The sequence below is a fragment of the Egretta garzetta genome, unplaced genomic scaffold, assembly GCF_000687185.1.
Source record: "Egretta garzetta isolate BGI_Z169 unplaced genomic scaffold, ASM68718v1 scaffold7, whole genome shotgun sequence".
NCBI classification, from domain to species: domain Eukaryota; kingdom Metazoa; phylum Chordata; class Aves; order Pelecaniformes; family Ardeidae; genus Egretta; species Egretta garzetta.
The window spans coordinates 5,041,769-5,068,462 of record NW_009260350.1 but is presented as its reverse complement, the minus strand read 5'-3'; the positions used below and the strand labels follow the sequence as shown (position 1 = coordinate 5,068,462).

The 26,694-nt window shown below is 49.7% G+C and overlaps 1 protein-coding gene across 2 annotated transcripts in view; it reads right to left on the bottom strand.

The window, feature by feature from the left end:
- MORC2 (MORC family CW-type zinc finger 2) overlaps positions 1-26,694 on the bottom strand; it is a 41,159-nt gene that overhangs the window by 849 nt on the left and 13,616 nt on the right. For both annotated transcript variants that reach the window (XM_035898373.1, XM_035898374.1), the window contains 17 exons: positions 25,362-25,487; positions 20,030-20,109; positions 17,327-17,409; positions 16,391-16,476; positions 13,020-13,160; positions 12,337-12,491; positions 12,048-12,176; positions 10,784-10,889; positions 5,425-5,557; positions 5,007-5,081; positions 4,508-4,897; positions 3,952-4,095; positions 3,805-3,859; positions 2,879-3,020; positions 2,363-2,554; positions 2,174-2,267; positions 747-935 (listed from right to left, as the gene is read on the bottom strand). In XM_035898373.1, coding sequence (XP_035754266.1) covers positions 747-935; positions 2,174-2,267; positions 2,363-2,554; positions 2,879-3,020; positions 3,805-3,859; positions 3,952-4,095; positions 4,508-4,897; positions 5,007-5,081; positions 5,425-5,557; positions 10,784-10,889; positions 12,048-12,176; positions 12,337-12,491; positions 13,020-13,160; positions 16,391-16,476; positions 17,327-17,409; positions 20,030-20,109; positions 25,362-25,487 — 2,320 coding nt within the window. The remainder of the gene's footprint in view (positions 1-746; positions 936-2,173; positions 2,268-2,362; positions 2,555-2,878; positions 3,021-3,804; positions 3,860-3,951; positions 4,096-4,507; positions 4,898-5,006; positions 5,082-5,424; positions 5,558-10,783; positions 10,890-12,047; positions 12,177-12,336; positions 12,492-13,019; positions 13,161-16,390; positions 16,477-17,326; positions 17,410-20,029; positions 20,110-25,361; positions 25,488-26,694) is intronic.

Sequence of the window (26,694 nt, the reverse complement as noted above, 5' to 3'; positions counted from 1 at the left end):
ATGGACAACGCCTGGAAACCCCTCAGCACCCGACGCTGACCGTGCACTCGAGCAATGCATTTACTGTGCTGAGCAGGGTCAAGTCAGAGGGTTTTGGGTTTTTTTAGCTTTAAACACACATTGTCCTCATAGAAAGCAACTGCTTCCACCTGCTTCCACTCGCTTTTCCATTCGGTGGTCTTCATTTTATTTAAAGTAGGTTTTTTATTTAAAGTTTATTTGTTTAAAGCTTTTATTTAAATATGCATTTGCTACTTTAACTTACTATTTAATAATGTAATTAATAAGTAGATTTCACCATACATTTTTTTATATTAAGTATTATTTGTTTAAAGGTTTGCATGTCTGTACCTAGGGTTCAGAACCTAGCACCACTTCTCTGCCCAACAGGGCAGAAATTCCCTGCACAGCACTGCCTATGCCCAGGGAAATTCTCCTGCAGCCCCGTGCTTCATAGCAGAGAACAAACAGAAGCTGTGCACTATGTCCATGCCATGAAAAATCCATCGCTGAGAACCAACACCCACCGGGCCCCCCCGAGGTCTGGACCCTAAGGGGTGGGCAGTGGCAGCAGCTGCACACTCAGCTGCTTCTGATGGTCCAAGCCCAGGCTGCACCAACTGAGAAAGAGCTGAAGCCTAGTTAAATGCTGGACTAAAACATCTCAAGTGCCTGGAGGGGCCTGAGCCCGGGGGAAGGCTGCTACTTATGGGGCGGCTCTGGTTCTGCATCCCTCCCTCACCCACCTCCTGCACTTTCTGCAGAAGGGCCACGATGTTAGTCCTCAGCTTCTGCAGTTTCTCCTCCGTTTCCCTCAGCTTTCTCTCTGCGTTGCGCAGGTTTTCCTCGCAGGCTTTGGCCCGGGCGTCGGCGCGTGTCTGATATGAATTGCACAAGTTCTGTAGACCTACCTCATACTGTTTGAAATATTCTTTCTGTAGAAGACAAAACACAACAGACGGCACGTTGAGAAGAAACACTGAGCGCCAAGCATCTTGTAGAAGAATCCAGCTACTGGCACCCCATGGCCAAACACCACCAGCCCCCGCATGCCCTGCCTGTGGTCATTACCATGCTCACATACATTTCTGATTTGCCTACTGCAGGCAGCACAAAAATCCCACGGGTTTTCACATTCCTCAGAGACCAGAGCTGCAACAAAAGCTGCCTGAATTCAGATTAAGGATGCAGCGTGTTTTAAAAAGCCTAAAACCATAGCCATGGTGTAGAAGGATCCAACAGCCTCTGCACGCAATGAGTTTCCTTAGCATAGACCACCCAGACAACACAGCTTGTAACAGCAAGGCAGGAGCATCTGCACTGGCAGAAAACTCCAGACAAGGCCAGCGCATCCTGCGGAAGCAGCAGGACTGGGAATTCCAGCAGGTGCCTGAATTGAGAGAGGGAAAGGAGGAAGAGACAAGAGGGGCTGCCAATACGAACACTGCAAGTGAGGGAGTAGGGCACTCTGAAGACTACCAAATAGGCAGCAGCTTTTGCCATCTGGTCATCCGCAGGTGGCTTTTGTCACCTACAGAAACCTCCTGACAAGGTCTCCCTTTGGGCTAAGTCAGGGAAGAGAGAAGTCAGAGAAGCCAGTACCATTTCTCCGCATTTCAGCCTGCACTGGGACCTTCCAATGCCAGCAGGCCGATACTGGTGCAGGCTCAGCCCCGTCTGCCCCTTGCTCAGATGAAGGGAGGCCACACCAAGAGCCCTGCATGCCCTCAGCCTGCTCACTTGGAGAAGCGGGGGGGGTGAAGGAGAGGCTTCCATGTTCTCTCCTGTTTTAAGACCGCCCCTGCATAAGTTATGTTCATAAGGCTGGGGGCAAAACAAACAGCTGTGCCTACAGCTTATTTCTACAAACCTCCAACCTGGCCTCTCTTTTTTAAAAGCTTAATGGCAGCGGATGAGAAGTTGGGATAGTAGCACCCAACAGCTTTCCCACGCAGATGAGTGGTAATTAAAAAAATCCTCAGACAACAACTGTCAAAAGACCCACAGCACATTTCAGAGGCTCTCCTCCTCTCTCAGCTACATTAGTCTGCTAAGGATCCAAATAACTTTTTGAAGAGTGTGATCTTGCATCAACAGGATGCATGCCTGCCGTAAGAATGGAATGCGTGTGGGGAAAACCCCAGACTTACTTTTCTAGAAATACTGAACTCACCAAGGGAAATGCCAACAACCCTTCTGAGCTCATGGAACTCAGCTCCTTCTTGGAGATAGGAAAATTCGGAGGTAAGAAGTACCGCAAACAATTTCTATGCAGGAAAGAAAAACACAAAGCCAGAATTGGGAGATTAAAAGACCAGAGCAATCTGACTGCAGAAGCTCCCAAGAACTGCAGTGAACCCACCGAAGGATCTGGACTAGTAAGTCCACTGTTTCTTGGCTGCTGCTGGGTCCGGTGGTGTCTGGCTCAATCCTGACACAGTCTGAGGTAGAAGGTTCAGCCACAACCACCTCCTCTTCCTGCTGCATGTCTGGAGCCTGGTACTCAGGAGAAGGAGGCTTCATCAGCCTCACATCCTCACTGCCCTTCTCTACCCTGAAAAAGATAGGAAGGGGAAGTCAGGTCTCTTTTCCTGCATTTGCCATACCTGAAAACACTGTGAACAGCTTCCTCAGAACCTGTACTCAGCCGAGACCTCTACTTTACACTGCAGCTGCCTCCACAGGAACATCCCATTGCAGTGATGGGCAGGCTGCAGGGAGTCTGTCAGCTCATTCCTTACAGAGCAGCAGGACAGTCCTGAGCACACTTGCGTTCCCTGATGTGACAGCAACATATTCAGCATCTATGGGAGTAAAATGGGATGCTCCTCCTGAAAGCAAAACAAGCCTCCAAAATCCAGTAGCTAGAGATAGTTACCAGCGATCCCTTGGCGTGGTATCTGTAGGAACATAATCAAACTTCACCTTCCAGCGTACTGCATGCTTGCCCATTTCCACAGCTGTGACACGGCCTGTGAACCACTCTTTGTTCACACGCACTTCCACGTGCAGCCCTTTATCTGCAAGGAGAATGACAGGGAAGACGTTTGCAAACATTCAGAGGCTGGAGAGCACGTTCTGCATGAGCCCTAGAGGACAGCCACCCTTGGGGGGGAGCAAACCTAAACCTGTGACAATTCCTTCAAATGGTATATAAGCCATAAAACCACTACTGCCATACGGTTCAACTCTGACCTAGGGACATTAAGATGCAAGGAAATAATATGGCATTTTCAGACAGAAGGTTTCTCCTGCACTCCGGGCTGTTTGACATTGGCTTTCCAGGCCATGCTGGCCGCTAGGACAACCTGCCACGTGTTCCTAGTGGGTCACTTTCCAGGCAGCTCCCTGGGGACAAGCTGAAGAAAGGCCCTGCTCTGGCAAAAGATGCAATACCGTCCTGGCTGTCATCTTTCCTGGGGGTCTCTCGGCCCCTCTTCCCTCACAGCAGTGCAGCAGGTCTAGATACCATCCTCAGCACTTCCCAGCTAACATAGCTCCACGATCCATTCCGCTAGGAAGGGTGAGCATGGCAACACTCTACACCATGCAGCCAAGCATCACACCCATTAACGTGACGCAGCCCTCAGACTGCAGATCTCCCCACACCACAAGTGCCTCTTGTCTAATCAAGAGATTCCTGGCCAAAATGTTTCATGTGGAGTTTGGGACCCAAATTTACACTAATTCCTATTTTAAAAAGCTCATTAATGAAATCACACGTTTAACTAGCGAGTCCAGCTCTGCAACAGTTCTCCTCCACTGTGCTGGATACCAGAGGCAGCCCAAGGGTTCATTTCTCACCTTTCTGAGCTTTCTTCAGTTCTGCCAGCTCTTCTTCCCCAGCACTGTCTGTGAGCTGTGAGCAGAGAGAGCTCAGATTAGCTGCCTCCCAACAAGATTATAAACACTTGGCAGATACCTTCTGCTGGGGGAACAGCGCACTCTCACCTCTACCACCACCTCACTGGAATCCTTCTTCTCTTCTTTCACTGCCACAAATTTGCCCCTTTTTGTCTTCTCCTTCTTGAGCTCCCCCTCCTCCTCAGACCCATCCTCTGTGATGTTCGAGGGCCTCTTCCGAGCAGTGGAGGCCTGTAGGAAACAAACAAGCTCTAGCTGTAATTCCAGCATGCTGCCCACCAAAAACTTCTTTCAGCCAAGTTTAAAAAAGCATCCGGTATTTCAGTATTTCATCCAGCACCCAGCGTTTCATCTGACAGTTAATCAGCTTTTCCAGAAGGTCTTAGCAGGTGCTGCATAATCATGCAAATGCTCACCCCGCCACTCCACATTCTTTTTTTTCTGGGGAAACAGCCTAGTCTAACAGGAAAGAGATGAAATGAGTCCTCATGAGGAGTGTAGAATGGTGCCCTAACCCAAAAGTAAAGTAAAAGTTGTCTTGTCCTGCACAGGGACTTCAGTGCAAATCCCATGGGACAGAGCAAGACAGGCTACGCAGAGCAGCAGGTAAGGAGCTGGCAGTTTTCATCCCATCGAGTCTCACCTGTGGGCATTTGACAGTGGCAGATTTCTTTAGTGCTGGCACCTTGGCAGCTTTTGCACTGGGTGTCTCACAAGAGCTTTTGGGGTTCTGCAGGACAGCAGAGGGTGCTTTCGTTGTTGCACCTGGTTTGGCAAGAGTTTTTAAAGTGCTGTTAGACTTCCCAGCTGCCACAGTGTGCTGGTGGGTCCTGGAAGTGCTGGCCTCCTCCTTGGAGAGCATGCTTGCCAGTTTGGGAGTGCTGATATTTGGCCAAGCTGAAGAGCTCTTTTTCAGCTGACCGACGGACTTGGGGAGAGGCGTGGGTGGTGGTGGTCTGCTGGGAGCGTTCTTGATGACGTCAGGTAAAGGAGGAGATCGTGGGCGCTGAGGTCGGGTCTGTGACTGGGTGTTCTGAAACAAATGAGGGTACAGGGAAAGGATGGAAGGGTCGGGCACTGCTTTTCAGAACAGCCAAGGGTAGCACAGCAGAGTACAACGCCTACAGCAGCGTCTCATTTACCTCCCCTGCAGGTCGGGTGGTCACTTCCAGAGGCAGTTTCTTTAAGTCAGCTTGAGACCGAATTGGGGTGGTTTTCTATTAAAAAAAAAAAAGAAAGAAATCAGAAAAGCCATCTTTAAAAGCTGTCAAGGCCTGCCTGAACCCAGCCCAGAAAACAGTCTTCCAGTTTGAAATCAACAGTTACAGGAAGGTGTGTTCTGTGCCCTTCAAGAGACAGCCCTTCATCCAAACACTCCCATTTTCTTAGCAGAAAAGGAAATGCAAGCCAAGACGCCTGTCTGCTGCTACTAAAACAACCCCTACTCCGCCAAGGAGTGCAGGTGGCCTCTGAGGCCAAGCCAGCCCTGCCTCTGCATCAGCCATCGGCACCAGAGCTCCCTCAAACCTGCTGTGCTCAGCTGGAGACCTCCAGATTCACCTGCAGAGCTTCCAGCTTCTCCTGCTGCTGGCGGATTTTCTCTGACAGTTGTTTCTGCTTTTCCTCCTGCGATTTCAAGTCTTTCTTCAGAGTTCCCAGTGGCACCTTCTGCTTCTGCTCTGCAGCTTCACATCTAGCACACGGGGAATGAAAGACAGCCTCAGCAAGGACAGCAGGACCTACACTGTCTCACGCAAACAGCGCTGTCCCCACATCCCATCCCAAAGGCAGCAGCAAAACCACTTTCCTTTCCACGCTGGCCACAATCTCAAAACCAGTGGTTTTCTCCTTGGGAAACACACATACGATTTAAGGATCAAAAGCACATTTGTTAAAAACCAAGCCGTTTATTCTGGGAATTACCAATTCAGAGCCCAGGAGCTCAGCAAAGCTTAGGAACGGCTGCGACTGGTTTTCTACGCTGGATTTCACAGCAATTTTCCTTCCTATCAACTTATGTCTTCATATCAATTCCTCTTTTTGCAGACTTCCTTTCCATTCAGAAAGGAAAGCTTATGGCCAGCAAGCCGTGATTAAGCCATTGTGTACACAAGCCCTCCAACAGAAGACGCACTTCGCCTTGCTGCCCAAGGCCACATTTTTCCTTTGCAGTATCCCTTAACCATTTGCTTTCCCCATCCTGTTCGGCTTATGGCCCACAAAGCAGGGGCAAGTATCCTGCTTCCTCAGGTCCCCTCAGATGCAGAATCCTGGAAGAGCCCTTGAGAGGAGGAAAGCACAGGTAGGAAGTACATGAAAGTGGACTGGCATCACCTTCAAACTGGCCAAGCAGTTGGCCATCGGGAGCCAGAGGAAGAGGGGACTGAGGACTTCCCAGGCTCATCTTCTGTCACGGCACCAAGACATGGACAGAGACACCAGGGCAGGGCAAGGCAAAGCCGTACAGGGATGATGTGAGATCGGAAGGGAGCACCACCAAGACAACTCTTGCAGAACGCAGGAGATCCAGCCCACTCCTACGCCGCCTTGGAGCCAAGCCATTAAAAACTTCCCGCAAGCGTAAGCCTTACAGATAACGGGAGGACCCCGCTGTCGTCATGGGTCACAGAGCTCCAAGAGGCTGATGAGGGATGGTTTTATCAAGATCTTTGATCCTGAACTTGCCAACTGATGGGCTACCTCCTAGTTTGTGAGATACATACTGTGATCACCTTTGTTGGGAGAAAGGAGCACAAGCAGCAGTTTCTCTATCAGCCCCTCCTCAGCTGAAGCACGGCAGGGGCGTTTTTCAGAGAGCTGAGAAAGTGTCTGTCGTCACTGCAAACCGACTGCCTGACAAAAGCTGCAACTCCCAAAGGCAAAGCCAAACAAGCGGCACCATACGCAAGTTTCCCAGCAGAGAAATGCCACCTCCTAAGCCACTGCGTGCATTGAGGCTGAAAACATTGTTAAGCTGTGTCTTACAGCTCGGTGAAGTGTCAAAGCACCCGTTAGTCCTGCCAACAGGAAAAAATTAAGAGTCCTCCTGAGTCAGAACCAGCGACTGCATCATGAGAGGCACCGAGTCAGAAAAAGGAATTACATTCATAGTCAGCATAGTCTGCAACTCAGCACCAAGACTCTGGTGATGCTCAAGGAGCTTTGAGCCACCTTCAGCTGGTGTTTCAGCCACGAGTCCAAACACCATCTGGGACCCAGCTGGATTTTAGGTAGGAAAGGGGAGGAGAGCAAGCCTGACACTGAAGCGTGACACAGACACACTGCCTTCTCTGTGTCAGGGAGCTTAGTGCTGACCTCCACAGGGACCGTGGCCTCGGAGGGGTGGCTGCTTTACATGACAGAGATGGAGAAGGGCATTCAGTTCCCATGACCCGGGACAAGATGCCATCAGCAGAAACTGAGGTCTAGGTGGACAAATCAGAAGGATGGGGAACAGCTCAGTGCCAATATGGACACAACACAGGCAGGCAACACCGAGGCCACCAGAACCACCACGCGGTCCTTCTGATGCCAGGAGAGTCTGAACTTCAACTTGGCTGGATGAGATTCTGCGTAGGCCCTCGTGGCACACAAGCCTGAGGCCCCCCACCCGCGGTGGCAACAGCAATGCTTCCCAAATCCTCAGTCTTCCCTCAGACAGTACAAACACCTGGAATGGAACCGCTGGGGCACACGGTCAAGACACAGAGGTGAAGGTATCCAAACCCATGGCACAAGGGCACAGCAAGAAGCATCAGGCAGCAAAGCACCGGGAAGCGGAGTTCAGAGGGGCAGTGGCTGCAGAGAGGCCCCACTTTGTACTGACACCAGCCCAGGCAGAGGAGCGCGAGGGCAACTCCTGCAGAGAGCCTTCTGCCTCGCACAGAAGAGCACAACTGCTGGGGAGTGCGCGTGAGCCTGCTCAACCCACAACATTCTAGAGTTATTTATCCTCCCAGAATAAGGCTCCTGAGATCCCTTTTGAAGAAGTGGGTATGACCAGAAGCTTGGATCATCTTCCCAAAGCGCCCCATCTGCCCTTTCCCACCTCCCTGCAAGGGGGGCGTGGGACACCACCATGCATGGGCACGCTGCGGACAGGCTCTGAACTCGCTCCAACCATCATCCCAACGTGTTCTCACATGGAATGCAGCCAAACCCCTTCGAATTTTCAAGGTACTGCAAATATAAAATTTAAATTCTTTCATTAGTAAATCAAGTTCCTGTTGGGTCACACGATAACAAAGCTCATCTGCACATATACAAAAGAACACAAAGACAAAGGCAGGCCGGGGAGCCCGAGTAAGACCTTTCCCTGGCTACTCCCATGCCATGCCAGCAGCCACAAGCCCATCCAAGGCCCATTCCCACACAAGCCCAGAGCCCCAAAGGCAGCTCAGGGAATGCACATTGGGTACACTGAGAGGAACAGAGACCCCATCTGGGCTCCTGCCAGGGCTGTCCCAGGGCAGCCTCAGCCCCAGTGTCCAGTCAATGGGAGTGGCTCTCCGAAACGTCTTTGGGACCGATGGGAGGAACCAAAAGCAGGTAAAGGAAGGGACTGAGATGACTTGAAGAACAAACATAGGAGAACAGAGAAATAAAAAGCTTAAGAGGGCCAGTTGTACATAAAGAGTTGGCTGGTCAGTTCACTTGTCTTTGTATTGAACTCCATCTCTATTTTCCTGGGTGAGGGGCTCTGTTCTGTGTGCACATGTATGTATGGGGGTCTGAGGGCCACCGGCTGGAGTGGGACCACTGGTCACAGGGGCCACCGTGCCTGGGTGCCATCCGCTGCAGTGATTGTGGGCATGCATATGAATGTGTGATTGACAGCAAATGTCAGGCCAGACAAATGTGTGATTGACAGCAAATGTCGGGCTGGATGAATGTGTGATTGACAGTAAACGTCAGGCCAGATGAGCCAGCGAGGTGGCCTGGGAGCAAGGTCTAAGGGCGAGCCTGCGGGAGCTCACTACTGGAGTGACTGGGGAGTCCTGCCCGACTGCTGTAGATGGGTATGGGGGTGTAGGCAGAGCTGTGGGTGCCTCTAGGCAGGAGGCACCTGGGAAGAGCAAGGATCCAGATCTGCTATGGGACAGAGAGAGTGCCCAAGGTCTGCAGTGTGTACACACTGTCTGCATCCGCATGAGGAGGTCTGTACCCCTCACCCTCTGGGGCTGCAGGCCTCAGGGTTCAGCTATCCCAGAGCAAGTAACCAGAGGGACAGGACCCTTCATCCTGATCAGCCAAGAGGGACAAGGATGAGGCTGCTGGTGTGGTCTGCATTAGTGCTGCGCCTGTATGCCCACTACCTGAGAGGCTGGACGTGCATACACGCGTGGTCTGTCTGTGTTTGTGCCTGTGTCTACCAGCAATACATGCCCAGCCTTGCTACTGCTTCCACCTGGGGGGCTGGTGGTGCAGCAGCCTCTTTGCGGGCTGGCAGATTTGGCCCTGCCCCAGCAGTTCAGCCAGGGGATATCCTCAGCACAACCACACTCTTCGCAGCTCCACACCAGGGCACAAACACATGGAGCAACAAGGAAGTCAGCATCAGTATTCTTCCAATGACAAGTGCCAAAGGGAAGAAGCCAGATAATCAATACTTTCCAAATATCAACATCAACACTTCTTTGTAGCCCTTTCAGCCACAAATGTTAAAATTTTTATTCTAATTACAAGTTACCACCTGGATTCATTCGCCTTGTCTTTAAGCACTGAGCTGAATTACAGCTCAGCAACTCTCTCCTTACAGAACAGAGACCAGAGTCAGCTTCTAGCAGCGCCTTTCTCTGCAGAGCAGCAGCAGCCTGGAGCAATTGCTTTCCTCATTCAAACACATGACCAGATTCTACCTAAATTTTATATCTGTGAAAGACACCGCCAGTAAATGAATCAACACATTGCTCCCTCAAGTGTGCAAAATGTCATTCCTGGGCTCACCACAGCTCTTGGGTGTGGCTGTAGCTTGCATATCTAATAGGTTGGATCTACAGTAGCGATAAAAGACAACTGCACAGACCCCACGGAACGCAAATCGCTCCCAGCCCGCGCTTACGACTGTTCCTCAATTTCTGTCTTATGCTCTCTACATTTAAATTAACATGCATCAACTAAGGCAACAATCACATTTCCTATGGCAGTGCAGAAAAACCATAAACTTAATTTCACCAAATCACTGGTTGAGGTTGGAGGGGCCTCTCGAGGTCACCTGGTCCAAACCGCTCGTCAGGCAGGGCCACCCGGAACTGACTTCCCAGGACCACATCCTGGAGTATCGCCAAGGATGGAGACTCCACAGCCTCCCTGGGCAGCCTGTGCCGGGGCTCGGCCACCCTCACAGGGAAAAAGGGTTTCCTGATCTTCAGATGGAGCCTCCTGGGTGCTGGCTTGTGCCCACGGCCTCTGCTCCTGCCACTGGGCACCACAGGGAAGAGCCAGGCTCTGTCCTCTTTGCAGCCTGCCTTCACGTATTTATATACGTTGATGAGAATCCCTTGAGCCTCCCTGCTCCAGGCTGGTGCCTGGGGATGTTCCTCCTCAAGGGCAGGACTTTGCGCTTCTCCTGGCTGAACCTCCTGAGGTTCCTGCCCGCCTGTTTCTCCAGCCTGCCCATGTTCCTCTGGATGGATGCAAGACCCCCTGGCATATCAGCCACTCCTCCCAGTTTGGTGTCATCTGCAAACTGGCTGAGGGTGCACTCTGAAAGCTGTGTATTGCACAAATGCCCACCAACATGTCAGCTCCAAATACCTCCTCCTTCACTACTTTTTCTACAGACTGTGAGCACAGCTTAAAGGTACAGAATTACGGCCTATCCTTCCAGCTGTTCTCAAACAACAGATGACCAGGAAAAAAGCCCCCGCATGTGGATAAGGCACGCTGCAGAAAAGTCTTTGTATCAACTGCTTCTTACCTGTCTTGTTCAGGATCGGGGTTCATGGAGCATACCCAGCTATCAGGGTAATTCTTCTCCACTGAACTCAGCTGGAATGGGAGAGTCCGCCATTTCAGACATACATCTGTTAGACAAACACTTTGCAAGTCAGAAATACACAGCCTAAGCCACAAAATCATTTTTTTCCATAGTACTTCTCAAGCTCATTTAACACCCAAGGACCACACCGATTTCCAGCAACAAGAAGACTAGTGGCCAAAAAAACAAGTGAGACAGCCACAGGTTGTACTGAGTCACTTCTTGCTTCATGCTCACAAAATCTTGTACAAGGCACCCGTAATAAGAACCTGATGAAGCCTGGCCTCAGCTGATCCTGGAGGACCTCCCACTCGCTGCTGCAATGGCAGCAGGTACAAACCGCACTGAATAGCCAGTCCTGAAATCACTGCTCGTCTTGGAAGCCAGTCTGTCTCTTACTGATATCAACACAAAACAAGTCAGCGATTTATCCACTAAACAAAAAATAATAATCTAATAAATTTTAGATGAAACAGGAAGGCAGATATAGGCTTCAAGAGCATTGCTGGCCTACCAGGAAATCAACAGCTTAAAAAAAAAAAAAAAATCAAGTTTTGCCAAGAAAAACACAAGGCTGGCCTCACATTTCTTGCTACATCCTCACCTCCAAGTCCTGTGGGGAAAATGAGCTTGGTGTCCCTCTACCAGAGGCAAAGTGGTTGTGTTGAGATCTCTCTAGCCCCAGTAAGCACTTCAGCTTTAGAGGTGCACAGAAGAGAACTCACATTAAATTTGGAAGTCGACTGCAAATGGCTGCCTTCTGTGTTCACACCTAGATCCGATTAGCAGACCAGTGCATCAGAACACAAATTACTTGGCCACTTTCCTTTGCCTACGGGGAAGTTTCAGATCTTATTCTAGTGTTGGGATGGGTGGCTTTGGCCAGTTCCAGTTCATGTGACATTTCTAAGCCCATTCTCAACACTGCTACTGGTCACACCGGCTTCATTCTGTAAGGGCACCTGAAGAACATCACGGTTAGTGAATTGTGCAGGAAAGGAACCTTGTGCCAAGGTGTCTAAGTGTACCATGATGTGCAGAAAAAGGCCACTCACAGGAGGAGATGTGCCCTAGAAGGGGATAATGATAGCGAAGCTCATCTCAAATCTCCCATCCCTTTAGCTGCTCCCCAACCACAGCCAGGATTCCCTTCCTGATTCCTCAGAGAGGACCAGCCTCCTAACTGCAGCCTGGTCAGACGCACCGCACTGAATTGTGGTAGGGATCTCCATGGCTCTCCGGCGTTTGTAGCGCAGTTCACCAGATGGAGGCTGGTTCCAGTTTGCTGACAAATAACCAAATTCATCCCAGAACTTGATGATGCCTCTCTGGGCTGAAAAAAAAAAAACCAAAAAACAAAACAAGCCCCCGCTCAGTATGGAGCCGTTACTACAAAAATCACCACCCGCACTCTTGGCTGCCCTCCCCCTTCGCTGCCTTCCAGCCACCGAAGTTCCCCCTTCCAGCTCCTGGAAACTGTAAAGCTTCATTACCTATAGCAACATCCTTCCAATACTGAGCCAAATGCTCTCCCATGGCCTTCAGCAAGTGCCGATACTCCTTGGCGTCAGCGAAGTCTTGTTTATTATGGGTTGGCTCCAGAACCAAGTAGGGCACATCCACCACACCCACCACTCCACCACATGCCCTGGAAGAGGGACACACAAACAGCATTAAACTACCAGGTCTTGTTCAGAGGAACAATATTGAAAATAGCAGGTTACACATACACACCAACTCACCCACCCTTCCTGCAGCAGCACTGGGTTTCATTTATCAGCTTGCTAAATCAGATTCCAGCCAGCATGCAAAAAGTAAGGTGGGCTCCAATATTGGGATTTGCTTTCAAGACCTATTCTCCCTGCTTAGATCGAGGCAGCATTGCTGCCAGGATTCGTACGCCTCAGATGCCAGCATTGAGCACAAAAGCCTCCTACTGCTGCAGGTACAGCCAAAATCCATGTAGACAACTCTCTACCAAGAAACCAGGGGAATACTGGGCAATATTAAATATAATTCATTTGCCAGAATCCAAACGAAAGGCTGACAATATGAGTAAGCCTCATGCTTGTGAAGGACAATTAATGCAGAACAAGGTTATTGCACAGCCTAAGTTATACATAGGAATATGCCAGGCTTAAGCAAAAAGGTTGCTGAAAAATCTCCAGGAACTCACATGCCACCCTCCAGCTGGGGGCCCACCTTCTCATACATCTTTATCAGTCGACTGCAGTTATAGATGAACATGCCATCCAATTCACGCTGCTCAATATTCACACCAAAGATAAAGTTCAGTTCTTTGGGTTCCTTCAGTGCCCTGCAAGAGATGAAGCAGAGCCTCAGAGACATTGAGAATAAAACTGAATATTTGCTGTCATTAGACAGAGGGTACCGAAGCCCAGCATCTTGGGCCGTTCTGGGTTCACTGGGTTTGCCTGGCCTGTCATCTGCTATTTCTAACAACCAGGAAGCATTTGTTGAATGTGCATCACAACTAAACATGAACAAAATACAAAAACTTTGCAATATAGACAGCAATTTCAGCTGGACAGTATCTGTTCAGATAATTATTCATTTTGATGTGTTTTCTCCTTCAGGAATGGATTCCGGTTTTTATTTCAGATCTGCTTGTTCAAAAACTTTACAGTTAACTAGTTTGATGAAAGTACTCGTAAGTACGGACTGGTCCTCTCCAATGCAATTTTGGTTTATTTTTTCCAGATGTGGATCTCTATGCTAGATAAAGCATGGAAATTGAGATTTTGATACAAAACAACAGTCTTGATACTCAGATTCTGGGGAAGTTCTCGTAATTACAGGTTTCACAATGCTATTAGTCTGAGTTCAAAGCTGGAAGACACAACACACAGCCCAAGCAGAGCATTTTGTCTGGAAATGCCAGGACAGCAATTTGCACGATTCCTACTTTATCTACGCAACAGACAACTTCAACAGAAATTAGCCTGGGGTCTGTTTGTGAGCACATAGGGTCTTCTGAATCTGAACCTTTGATTATCAGGAATTGTACCTCCTGCACTGCGAGAAAGCCTCAAGAGATTGAGATCTCTGCATTATAAACCAAACACAGTACCAGTGCCTCACAGACAGAACTGCGGCTCTCTCACAAGGCTGAATTCAGTAGGTTCCACAGCTCCCATGAAATCCATGCTGAGGGTTTTTCATAACGAGGATCCTCAGTTTCAGGCTGAAGGTATCACCAAGCGTCAGGTCCAAACTGTTACCCACTGCAAGGCATAGTCTGTACCGCTGCCCTACCCACCCCTCTCATTTTTGACCTCCCTTATTTTTCCTCCCACATCAAATTCTTAGCACTTTGTGCTTTATCCCAGCTAGGAATTTGACTTCTCCTTAAGCGGTTAGTGGAAGATAGTGGAATCTTTAAAATGATCTGTTGTTTGTCTGCTGGTGTCAGGTATTAACAGAACCTGAGCTGTGCGTGCATGAGCACTGCACAATAATAATCTGCAGATATAAGATGTCAGTCTGCCTTAATGGTCAAGTATCTCGAAATCAATCCCTGGAATGGATGCATTTCACGTTCATTTTCTGTTCAAAGCCATCCTCTTCCCCATACAGATGTACAGGTACCCTGTAACACACCTTCCTTTAAAACAGAGGACTCTTAACGTAAGTTATTAGGAAAACACCTGGAGCAGCAGCTTTCAAGAATTTTAAACCTAAACCTTTGCCAAGAGGTGTTTCGAACACTGCCCACGCAGAAGCTGGGCCAGAACGTTACCCTGTTGGCCTGAGCTCATCCAGTGGACAACTGCCATTTGAAAGCATCAGCAGGAGTGGCAAAACACCCGCCTGAGGGATTAATTCCCTTTTTCTAACTTCTGGAGAAGGATGCAGAGCTTTCATTTCAAGCAGCAACATGCACTCACCTTACAAAATCAGGACACCTCCTCATTTTTATCAGAGGGGACAGGAAGCCAAATTATCATCCAAACCAGGGAAAATTAAGTGGTGGCCCAAAAGCCCAGGTTTTTCTTACTAGGACTTTATCACCTGTCCTACCTGCTGGATTTATAACCTGACCTTGCACAGGCTTTGGAAACCAGAAAGCGTTTCTTTCACTGATGCACCCACCACCGGAGAAGCAGCAGCAAACTGTCCAAGGACATTCTCTGTAACTCCAGAGTTCTCCAAGAGGCTACAAAAGTTGTTGCACACAGAAGGTTTCCTATTATACACATTTTTCAGGAACAACTTCTGTTTTCTGGATCAAGTACAAGCTTATGGAAAAGCCTGACCCTCTGAACTGTCTCTGAAGGCTGGTGACGAACACAGAGACAGGGGGAAGCCCTAGACCTGCCCAGAGCTGGCCGAGCACCCGGCAGCTCTCGCCTGGGCACACACGTGGCTGAGCTGGCACAGAAACCTGGACAAAAGGCCTCTTCCCCCGCTGCTGCCTCTCTGTCACGTGCATCTTTTTCCTCATCATCACACATTTGAAACCTGACTAGAGATAACCCTTGACGTATCTGCAATTGGGGTACTCTTCCAAACCAGCTGGTTTACACTTTGTGGCCTACAAACCTCCTCAGATTTGAACAGAAAGAACTGCTGAAGAAAACTTGGACTCTCTCATTTCCAAGGGCAAAGAGGAGCTATGTTCAAACAGACTTGTATTGACCAAGTTATTTATTTGTTGTTCAGCTTTTTAAAAGGAAAAAGCATTTTGCCTGTCGGCAGGAAGGCCAGAAGGCCATTCACAAACTTTACATTGTGCACTAATGTCATCAAAACCAAGAACTGTAAGACGGGCCACGCATGGATGCTGAAGAAAACAGCTTCTGCCAAGAGCTTCTACATTCTTCAGATGACAGCTCTGCCACTTTTGAATTAAAACTGTCTTTATTTATTTATTTTTAGCATCTTAAGATGCATTAGATCTTTCTCTGGCAACAAGTCTAGCACGCAGAACAGCCAGGTGGCAGGGAGGTGGGCTATGTACAGAGCCCTAACTTCCTCAGACTCAGCAATTGTTTTAAGAGCATTTGTTTCTGGTTACAGCTTCATTTGTGAAATGCATATGACAAATTTGCAAAAAAACTGTATACAAGAGTGAAATATTCCTGCGAGCACATGGATAACGAAGGTCATTGCAACTAGAGCTAAGTTAGAGCAATGTCTCAAGATTCCACAGCATTGACTACAACAGAACTCAGCAAGTCTCTACAACTCTAAAGGCCATTTCGCCGTAACTCACTAACATTTGTTTGCCTCCCTGAATCTCACCTGCAGATGAAAAAGCGAAAGAGTGAGAAAAGCCAACATGAAAACCAGGTAAACATCTACAAAGAGAAGCGAAATCCAAGGATGTCTTTCAGCAAGAAGGGAACAGCAGCCAGAAAAGCAAACTCAGTCCCCTTGGCTTAACAGCGAGGGCATGCAGGACGACCACAGATATCTAAGCTTTGAGCTGAACTGCTCCCTCCACCACACAAGCAGAGAAGAGACATGGAGCACGTGGAGCCAACGGCCTGGGCAAATCAGAGCTTTGAACCACCTGGCACTCACCGCTGCTTTGCATCCTTGATCCTTTTCTTGACATCAGCCTCCCGGCGCATGGTTATTGCAGAGTTTTGGACTTGACGTAGCGTCACCTGCAAACAGGTATCGCACAGTAAAACCATGGCTGTGAATTCATGAAGTTAACTTACTTTTGTGGCCTTCTCCCCCTTCAAGAAGATCTCAGAAGTGTTTTAAATGCAAAGAATCCACCAACGGTGGAGGGTGACCATCAGCATGCCTTTACATTTAGGGCAGCACTGAGTTGTTTAAGCAGCTACGCAGTTGCTTGGAAGAAAACGTTTAAATGTAAATAAACATCTAAGGTAACTGAAACCAGAGGGTAATGGAGGCACAGGGAACAGCCAGGGTACCTGGATACTGCTGTGTCCATTAGATGCCAGTAGGAAGCACAGTGACATTAAGTTGGTGGCCCCTACCGACTCCCCTGCGTCCCTGCAAGCCCCCCCCTCACACCCAGCCACAGCCCCACCAGGAGGAAGCAAACAGCCCCCCTCCAAAAGCCCCTGCCCAAATGCTTCAGAGCCAGCTACACAGGCAGGGACGGGGAACAGCCAAAAAGCACCTAATCTTATTTCTGTTCAAATGCCCCACATTCCCCTGGCCTCTTCTGCAGGGGGTGACACAGAACAAAGTGCCTGGGGGTTGCCTTCCCGCTCCAGGTGTATTGGAGGTCGTGGACAGGGGAATGTCAGCACGCTTCCCACTTGGGCTGGAAACCACACAAAGATGTTGAAGCACATCCAGCGGCCATAGGACCACAGAGCTGCCTGAAGGCTGCTGACAACTCTGTACCAACTGCTCCTTAACCTACCACCGGGTGCCACCCCTGGGAGCTGACCCACCAGTGCTGCTCCAGGGCCTCCGCTCTGAACCATCCCTCAGCACCTAAGGCATGTGGCGCTGCCAAAGCACAAGGCTCACCCTGGACTCCCGCGCGAGGTCTCCTCCCAGGCGCAGCTCAAGGGCACGGGCTTTACTCTCCGCCTCACGAGCCTTCTCCTCCGCTGAAACACACAGGGAAAAGGACGGTGTCAACCATTCAGTACAGACAGCGATCGTAAGGCATTCACCTGAGGAGACCAATTTCCAGAAAGCCTTTGCTGGACTAACATGTACAAGGGTACACAGGTAACACAAAAAGGTACAAAATAAACCCTTACTTATGTGGCAGCACCACCAGCACGCCTTCCTAAACGTGCTCAGAGGTCGCATCCAACACCAGCAGACCAGCAGGGCTAAACTCTGCAAAAGCACGTTTAAAGGAAGGATCCATGAAGAAGTTAGCAAGGAACTGGAAGGAGTAAGGATGCAAGAAGCCCTGCCTGCTGCACCCAGAAGCACAAAGGCAGTGAAAGCTTGAAAAGGAGTTACAAAGAGGTAATTTTCTTGCAGAGACAAAGGGAAAGGACAACTCTCAGAAATGCTTTTATCTTTGATAATTGCTAAATTTTGCCTGGAAAAAGACAAATCTGTGCTATGCACAAAACAGGACAGAGTGTTCTGGAAACCTACCGTTCCTCCTGGTCCTTGCACATACAAAGTTCACCACTTACAAGAAACTCCCCTTTGTGCTTCTCTCCCAGACTCCCAACAAGACTGCCTGGCAAGGGGTATACATCACCCTCGTATTGCTTAAAATTCATTCAACAGATTTCAATTTCAGCAAGGAGATCCTTCCCTAAAATTGAGACACGAGGTGCTTTGGTAGATTAGTGCCATCTGCACGCTCTCCATCCAAAAGCACCTTGGCTGCAACCCCGTCATGTTCCCCTTCAGGTCGGAAGCCTGTTCTGCTCGCAGCCGTACAAGCACTAACTGAGCGAGCGATCTTCCTCCGTCCCACAGGCTGACAGGTCCACGGGGACAAATGGGTACCGGCCGGTAACGCCCGGTTGGGGCGGGGAAAGCTGAAGCTGCAGCTGCCACCTGCGAGCACCCGACTCAGGCGCGCGTGCTGCAGATGCAACGCTGGCCTTGCCACCACAACCCCCCCGTGCCCGCTTCCGAGCATGGCCATTTCTGAAAGAGGAGCAGCGGCACCACGGCCTTCACGAGCTGTAGGGGTTTCTAAGGGAAATAGACTGGCGTAAATAAAGTGTGAACGGAAGCGTGTACATGCGAAATGACTAGAAGAAATGACAAAGCGCGGGTTAGGAGTGCCAAGTGCTGACAGGCACAGACACGATCCGGAAATGTGGCCACTACGTGCTGAGGGATGATGGCAAGCAGCAGGCCTGCACCCCCGCCTCTGCAAGCCACCCCCCTCCCTGCCCTCTCAACGGGGAGAGAAACTGCAGCTGTGAGACGCCCAAAACAAGGGAACGCAACAGCGGAGGAGCGACCTTGCCGAAGATTTATGGAGGATGAGGTAAGCAAGAAGACGACAGGAGAGCAATTGGCTCCTAGAGATTACCAAGCACCTCTCCAAAATTCAGCACCCAGTGGCCAGCCAGAAGGGATCCAGCCAGTGTTTGACAATGGGTACGCCCTGTCCTGCATGCCACGGTCAGCATTACTTGGGGAAATGCGGGGTTTTGGTGTGGGTGGGCAGGGGAATGCAAAAGGGCATGGTCAGCTTAGACTGTTACAATAAAAATCAGCGTTCCTTTCTAAGCAGAAGTTACATTTGAGTTTCGTTACACGAATTCCCACAGAAGCACACTCCAAGGCTCACAGCAGCTGACCAAGCAAGGCCCAGCAGAACTGCACTGAGACCAGCATCACCACCAAGAGACAGCCTGGCCAAATGTGAAAACACAGGAGTTCAGAGACTGTTTCAAACACTCGGTCCATTTAAATCCAAGCTTGTATGGTCAAAGCTGGCGGGCTAAATGCAGCTGTGCCGAGAGGGAAGGATACAGCAGTGACCCCGAAGGGCCCCGGTCAAACCTGCTCCGCTAGCACAATGACATCGGAGAAGGGACAGCTGACGGGGAACAACCCGGTTACTGCTCGGAGGGTTGAGGCCCTAATGGGCAAAACCACACACCCCAAGCAGGACAACGAGCATGCGGCAGTGAGAGCCTGCGCTGACAGCCTGGCGGGGAACGGGCACAACATAGCCACGGTACTGCCAGCAGGTCACTGGACACACCGACACGCTCTGGACCAACACCCAGCGCAGAACACAGCCGTTAATAATTGAAAATTATTTTCAGTATTGGACACCCATGGAACTCCTCACCTTTTCTGTTTGTTTGTTTTTCAAACCTCGTAAGAGTTCTTGAAATGAGGCAATGGCGATACCGAGACACCTTGGAGCAGTACTCAGCCTTGGTTCAGAAACACACGGAAAGCGGCTGATGGTCCTTCACCGCTACCTTGCCCCAGAATGGCGCTTTTCTCCTGGGTCCGCCTGCCCACTTGGGGATCTGGATTGCACAGCTCATCACATGAGGCAGGAACTCAGCTCCCAGGGGAAGCGGTCTCAGAGAACAGTGTATGTTCCTTCCGTTGCATGGAAGTGAGTCTGGGTCACCTGTAGTTGCTGTGACAGCTGATTCCCTGAGCAACCGTAATGACCGCAGAAGCAAGCAGTTCAGGTCATACCCGGCAAGGCAGCCTCGTCCAGTTCTTTCCTTCACTACAGCAAAATCAGGACGCATGCATACGCCGAAGACTCACCTATCCTCGCCATGTGCTCTGCTTTCTTCACCTCTTGCTCTGCACGGGTCTTGAAACGGTTTGAAGTATATTTGTACATCCTGTGATGATCAAAACTTATTAATCAGCAAACTCAGCAGTAAGGTCAAACCAAGATTTCATCACTGTATGAGAGAATAAGGTCTCCACACGCTACTCTAATCTTCTCAACAAATTCAATAAACGGAGAAGGAGTTTACCTATCAGGAACTGAGCATTTTTGGATGCAGTTAGGCAAAAACTTTTTAAGTCAGAGATGGCTTTGGTAGTAGCTGCAACCACAATACCCCCTTCTGCATTAGCTGGCGGGGGCGAAATAGATCCATATTCTTGGAGGACGTCCCAAGGTTTAGAAGAGTGACTTCTTCAGAAGCAGAAAGGAGTGAATATATATGGAAAGCTTCTCAAAACCTTCCCATTACAGATAAATAACCCCTCCTTTCTCCTGCAAGTGCCTGTCCAGAGGCGCAGTCTGACAGTGCCCACGTCCATGCAGGGCTGGCCCAAAGCCTCCCCGTGGCAGAGCAGCTCTGAATGGAGCTTCATGTTTCAGCTTTAAAGCTTCTGGACGTTTCTGTATGCTATGCATCTGACTGACAACCTTGTGAACTGTGCTTGAGCTGCAGGGGCTCGTTTCACCTTTCCCATACCCTCACGTGCCAAATGCAGATCGCAGCCTGACTGACAGCATCCAAGGCGGATGCCCCCGAGCATGCGTCACCTCTGCGCACAGGCACATAACTGGGGAAGAGGAGACGACACCAACGACGATCAGAGGCTGCAGGAACTCAAACCTCATCCAAGGTTTTGGATGTAGCGAGAGGAAAATCCCATCCCAAGTAATTTTTTTATGAAAAATTAAACCTCTCCAGCATTTTACTGAAGCACAAGCCGCTAGAAATGCTGTTTTTACAGAGAGAGGCAGAAACATGTAAGTTGCTCAATCAAACCTTACATCCTTAACACTGGATGAACCACGTCTAGACCCCAATGGGAGCCAAGATCCCCCCAGATGGTAGATGATCTATCAGGATCCATGGGAAATCATCTTGCACAGACAAAACATTTTAGTTTTATGTATGTTTGTGGGTGAGCACACATGGATGCCGATGCTGATGTCAGAAACAGTCTCACCAGCAGAAATCCTATGTTCCCAAACCCAGAAAATTTGCACCACAAGCACAGTCCACTTAAATACATTTCTGCATTTACTTAACTTATTTTCTGCTATTCATAAGGATCTCCTCACTGGGGAGGAAGGCAGGCATGCACTAACTCCTCCAGAAATCACGCAATAGCCACATTAGGAGATGCAAAGTCAAGTTTTTGGTGGTGCCATCTACTCAAATCTCCTGAAGGGCGATTAAAGCTACGTGGGGCCAAGAGAGAACACGTTCTGAAAGCCAGACTGCTTTCAACATGTTGGCATAATTAAATTACCTCATCCACATCCCGCCTGGTTTTCCTGAGGCAAAAAAAAAAAAAAAGAGGGGCAGGGTAATGTTGAATTATCCCAACACACCCAGCCTCTAAGGCAGGGCGGTACCTGATAGGGACCTTAGGGACAGCACCCCTGTCGCAACAGGCAGCCAAGCAAGCAAGGACGTCCCAGACAGGCACCACGAGCCATCACCGTGCTTGCCCTCCTGCTCCACTCTCTTTTCCAATACCAAATTACTTCAGCCACGGCCAGGAAAGCCCCTCTTCCAGCAGTCTGGAACAGTAGATCCAGCAAAGCCATATGGGAACAGGTCAGACAGACAAGAAGTCTGCAAGACACATTCTCCCAGCTTCAGATGTTCATGATGACTGCCATGGAGTGCCCTCATGAAGGGATATCCTTGCACATGGCCTGGCTACTTCTATCTGCACAGCCCACGCCACTGAACAGGCTCAAACAGCTACTGCGGGAGGGAAGGATGGAAGCAATCTTCCAGGAGACCCCTGCCATTCCCAGGGAGGCTGGTACCATGGTATCGCACCTGCAGACACTGGGGAGGGATCTGCACAACACCAGCTTGCCCCTGCCACTGGGACATTAGAGGCTCCAGAAAGGCAGGGAGAAGCCTCCACCTGCAGAAATGGCATCCAGAAAGGGAAGATGACAAAAGGAAAACAAGTGACCTGGTCAGGAGAGAAGCTGTTATTCCTGATGAACAGCGCAACGGCTCCAGAACCTCAGTCTTCAGTAAAGGCACTTAAATACCCTAAAGCCCACCATGGATTTCCATTCTTTTTTCTCTAATGCCAACAAATGAATCTGCAGACAAGCCACTGTACAAGCTTTTCCTTCCAAGATGAAGGCAATCTCCTGTAGGAGAGCCACCACCTCCCAAGCAATCCTCCCGAGCAGACCTAGAGAGCAGACCAGAGGGCAGAGACACAAGCTGGTGGCTGTACCTACCGATGTCCAACTTAAGGCATGACAGCATCACTTCAAACAGAAGGAGACCTGGCCCCAAGTTTGACAAGAGGCGTGTAAAAAGACTGTGATCAGGAGTCATTTGTCAGCTCCCAGTCAGGCAATGCTTTGCATGCCAGGCTAGTTTGTAACAGACTTTCTTATAAAACCAACAATATGGATGGACATCTGTGCCTCTGTACCAACTACTGTATGGCATTCCCCCACAGCAGTTCTCTGGCCTTTATCAGGAAGATATGAATAAAATTAGGACCTGTTTAGGCTCAAGCATCATGACACTTCCCCAAAGACCAGCAAAGAGCCCACAAGTACGTATCATGCACAGCACACCATCTCCTTGGGCTGCAGGACAGGAGAACCTTCACTGCCTGTTACCCATCCCTTTGCTGGACCAGGGAAGTTCAACAGTTACCTGGCCTGGGCTACTGAGGCTCTGCAAAACACATCTGTGCTCGAGAGCTGAGCATCGCTGCTGCATCAGCTGTCCTCTAATGGAACACCTGAGCGGTGGTCCCCTACCCCACACACCCCCAGACAAATCAGAGTTGCTGTACCGGTGCAGGGGAGTCCTATCAACCTGCAGGGCACTCAAAGCCCAGCAGCTAAATGGGGATGTGTGAGCTCCAGCTCCAACAGGAAAATCCAGGGCGTAAGCAACCCTTTTCAGCAGTTCAGGGAGAAAAAAGGAAAAAAGCACCTCCAGCTGTAAAAGCAGAGCGATTCCCCTCTCAGAATGGACTGATTTACTGGCTTTCCCTCGGGAAACAGCCACCCAGAGCAGGCCAAGCTCTGGTCAGGTGTCTGAAGGTAAAAGATTCACTTTCTCCGCCTGTCCATGGCTGTGTGGGCACCTACCCCCAAGGCCTGTGCTGGCTCTCAGAACCCACAGTGGCTCAGCCTGATGGCCATGCTGCTTCTGGAGCCCAAACCTGGTGTCAGGAGTCTGAGACCAGAGGAAAGCAGTCTGTGCGCTCTCCAGAAAGATCCGGTAAGGCTACGATAGCTGCCCCAAGTCCAAGATAATCTTCACCACACTCTACAGGACGGCCTTGCTTGCACAGTCTTTACTACTCTGCTGCAGGAGTGGGGATTTAAAAGTGTAAATGTCTTTACAGTGCCGGGGGATTTTTATTGGCCTGTTGCCCCAAGCAGATCTGCAAGGACTCTACAAAGACGTGGCACAAGCAGAGCTGTTGGATAAACCCGCACCAGCACTGGTCCCGTGAGCATCAGCATGGGCACCTCAGCCCAGCCTAGGGTTCAGGCCCCAGCACCAGCTCCACTTCCCACAATCGGCCCCCAAGCACTTGGCATGAAAGCATCGTCATGAGACAATACCACAGCATTTCTTATCTCATTGGCCAGTATAACCCATCCTGTGGCTGGGCCTTCTTGCCCTCCGTGCCACATCATTCTTTGGTCACAAATTACCACTGGTAGGCAGTTAGAATTTAAATTTCTCCTTCTGCAGCTGCAACTATTCTCCCAGAACAATGAAAAGCAGATACGAAATTGGTGATAGGGACCCAGAAGAGCTGCTGCTGAAATCGTTTAAACCAGTGTCTTTTCAACAGAAAACAGTCCTATAGAACAATATTCTTATATCCCTCCCCAGTCACTCACTAGTGACCACTTGAAAAAGAAGATACTGAGGCAGGCGAGCATCTGGGGTGACCTGGTCCATGTTACGTTACCATGACAACGCTAGCACCATCCCAGAGTGATGGCCACCTTCCTCTCTTTGAGTCTCTGAGGAGACAGAAACCCGCGCTCTCCTCCGCTGCCATTTCTCCACAGTGCTTTTTGTTGGACTGTGGCATCAGAGGCGGCAGCGCATGGCACTCACATGTAGGTAAAACGCAGTCAGAAATTCAGAGATTCTCTACCCAGCAAACCAGGATTTACCGGGGCAAGTCCAGCTGCGCCTACCAACTGCCTTCTGCAACGAAAAGGCTGGCTGGTCAGCAAGGGGAGAGCAGTGGATGTAACCTCTCTTGCCTCTGGTCAAGTTTCTGATACTACTTCACACATTTTCATTTAAGAACCCGAGGAAGTGTGAGCTGGGCAGCCAAGCCGTGCTGGAAATTGAAAACTGGCCAGGCTGTTAGGGCAGCAGTCGGTGGCGTGACATCAGATAGCACTTAGCCACCCAACAGCAGGCCCATATGGCTGAAACACTGCTGTTCTCCGAAACGCTACAGCAAAACAATCCACAAATACTCCAGAGGGTTACTACTGTTTTATTAAGACAAATCATGTCAATGTATCTAGAATGCAGCCGGTGTTCCCCCAGGGACAGAAGAACACTACTGCCTTGAGCAGACTTAAATACACATTTTCCCTTCCCCTCACGTCCTTTCCAGTCCCTATTGGGCCAACTGGCAGCACACTTAGCTCTCTTGCAAACTTTTTGTTTAAGGAATTTAAAAGGAAGATCGGGAAAGGGATCTCTCAATCTCTATTCAAACTTAGACCAGCTGTATATAAAAGTTAATTTTCAAAGCAACTGTTTCAAAGCGCACTGTCAAGTTTCTTTTCAGCAATAATCCAACCAACCACCATACACATTTCCTTGCCCTACTTAAAAAAAGCAGTTACCCAACAGTTTTGTATGGATATGACACTTTGAACGACTATCTTCATTTCTTTGTTTGCTCTGAAAGGGAGCCAAGCTGCACAAATTACTCATGTGATTTTCAAAGGCATTAGATTTTCCACTATCCACCTTTTTTTCCATGACATCAATACCACATCCCATTCTCTTATGATCTGTTTCTCTGGCTTCAACATGGAATTACGCAGGATACACCTGGAGAGTGAAGTGCTAAACCTTTTCTGTAAGGAAACCCCAAAAGGTCCGACAGGTCTGCAGACCTTGGGTCCGGCACATACCTGGGCTTGTACAGGCAGCAGGACAGTCGTTTGGTTTGTACTTTGTGTCCATTTATGAAGATCCTCATTCTGGGATCGATATAAAGCACAGCAGCGTAGGCACGGAAGGAGCGGCGCTCAGGCTTCCTGCAAGAGAGGGATGCTTCAGAGACCGGGCACTTTCTTCAGCATTCCCTTGTCCTTGAAGCACCTTGTGGCAGGATTCACACTGTGCGTGACTGGAACTGTTACATCCCAGCTCATAGCCATCTACTTCAAAACATCCAAAGAGAAGGCTTCAGCAAGAGAGCGAGGCGAAAGGCCTTTCTGTTGTAATTACCATCAGCTACATTACGCGAGGCTTTTCTTTTAAATTTTTTCTACCTGTGTCTTCTACAGAGATTTTCTACTGAGCTGTGAATGTAAATGCTGTTACAAAACACTGCATCTGTTACTATAGCTTGAAAAGGATCTTCTCAAAACAGCTGGATAAAAAAGGTCAAACCTATAAACCGGACCACTTCCCGCTGAGTGCATGTCCCACTTACTGGTGCTTGATCTTACCCATCGATTAGTCACGAGCACACTCCGACAGAAACGGCACTGATCACACACAGAAACGGTGTCACAAGATCAGGAGGAAGCAGCTCCTTCTAGTGACCAGTGGTAACCATGAAAGCACCAGCAGGCATTAAAGGTACCAAGAAGCCTACCAGATCCTTGGAGGTGCCCGAGGAGTTTGCTGCACCTTTGTACTCAGTAACATCAAGCCAATGCGCACCCAAAGAGCTAGGTTTACAGTGTTTGAAATGGCATTTCTATGGGAAATTCAAGCACTTCAGGGAAGAAGCATATAATCGCATAAAAGAGGTAAAGCTTGCCAGGTGTGCCTACGGAGCTCTGGGATTTAATCCAACATTTGGTTCAGTTCAGCTCAGTTTTTCCTTTTCAGGCTACAAGTGACCTGGCCAGGCTGGATCCATGGGCCCAGGCCAGTTGGGTGAGGTTCAACAAGGCCAAGGGCCAGGTCCTGCCCTGGGGTCACAACAACCCCACGCAACGCTACAGGCGTGGGGAAGAGGGGCTGGAAAGCTGCCCAGCGGAAAAGGCCCTGGGGGTGTTGGTCAACAGGCAGCTGAATACAAACCAGCAGTGTGCCCAGGTGGCCAAGAGGGCCAAGGGCATCCTGGCTTGTCTCAGGAGTGCTGTGGCCAGCAGGAGCAGGGCAGGGACCGTGCCCCTGTGCTGGGCACTGGGGGGGCCGCCCCTCGAATGCTGGGGTCAGGGTTGGGGCCCTCCCTCCCCGAAGGACCTGGAGGGGCTGGAGCGTGTCCAGAGAAGGGCAGCGGAGCTG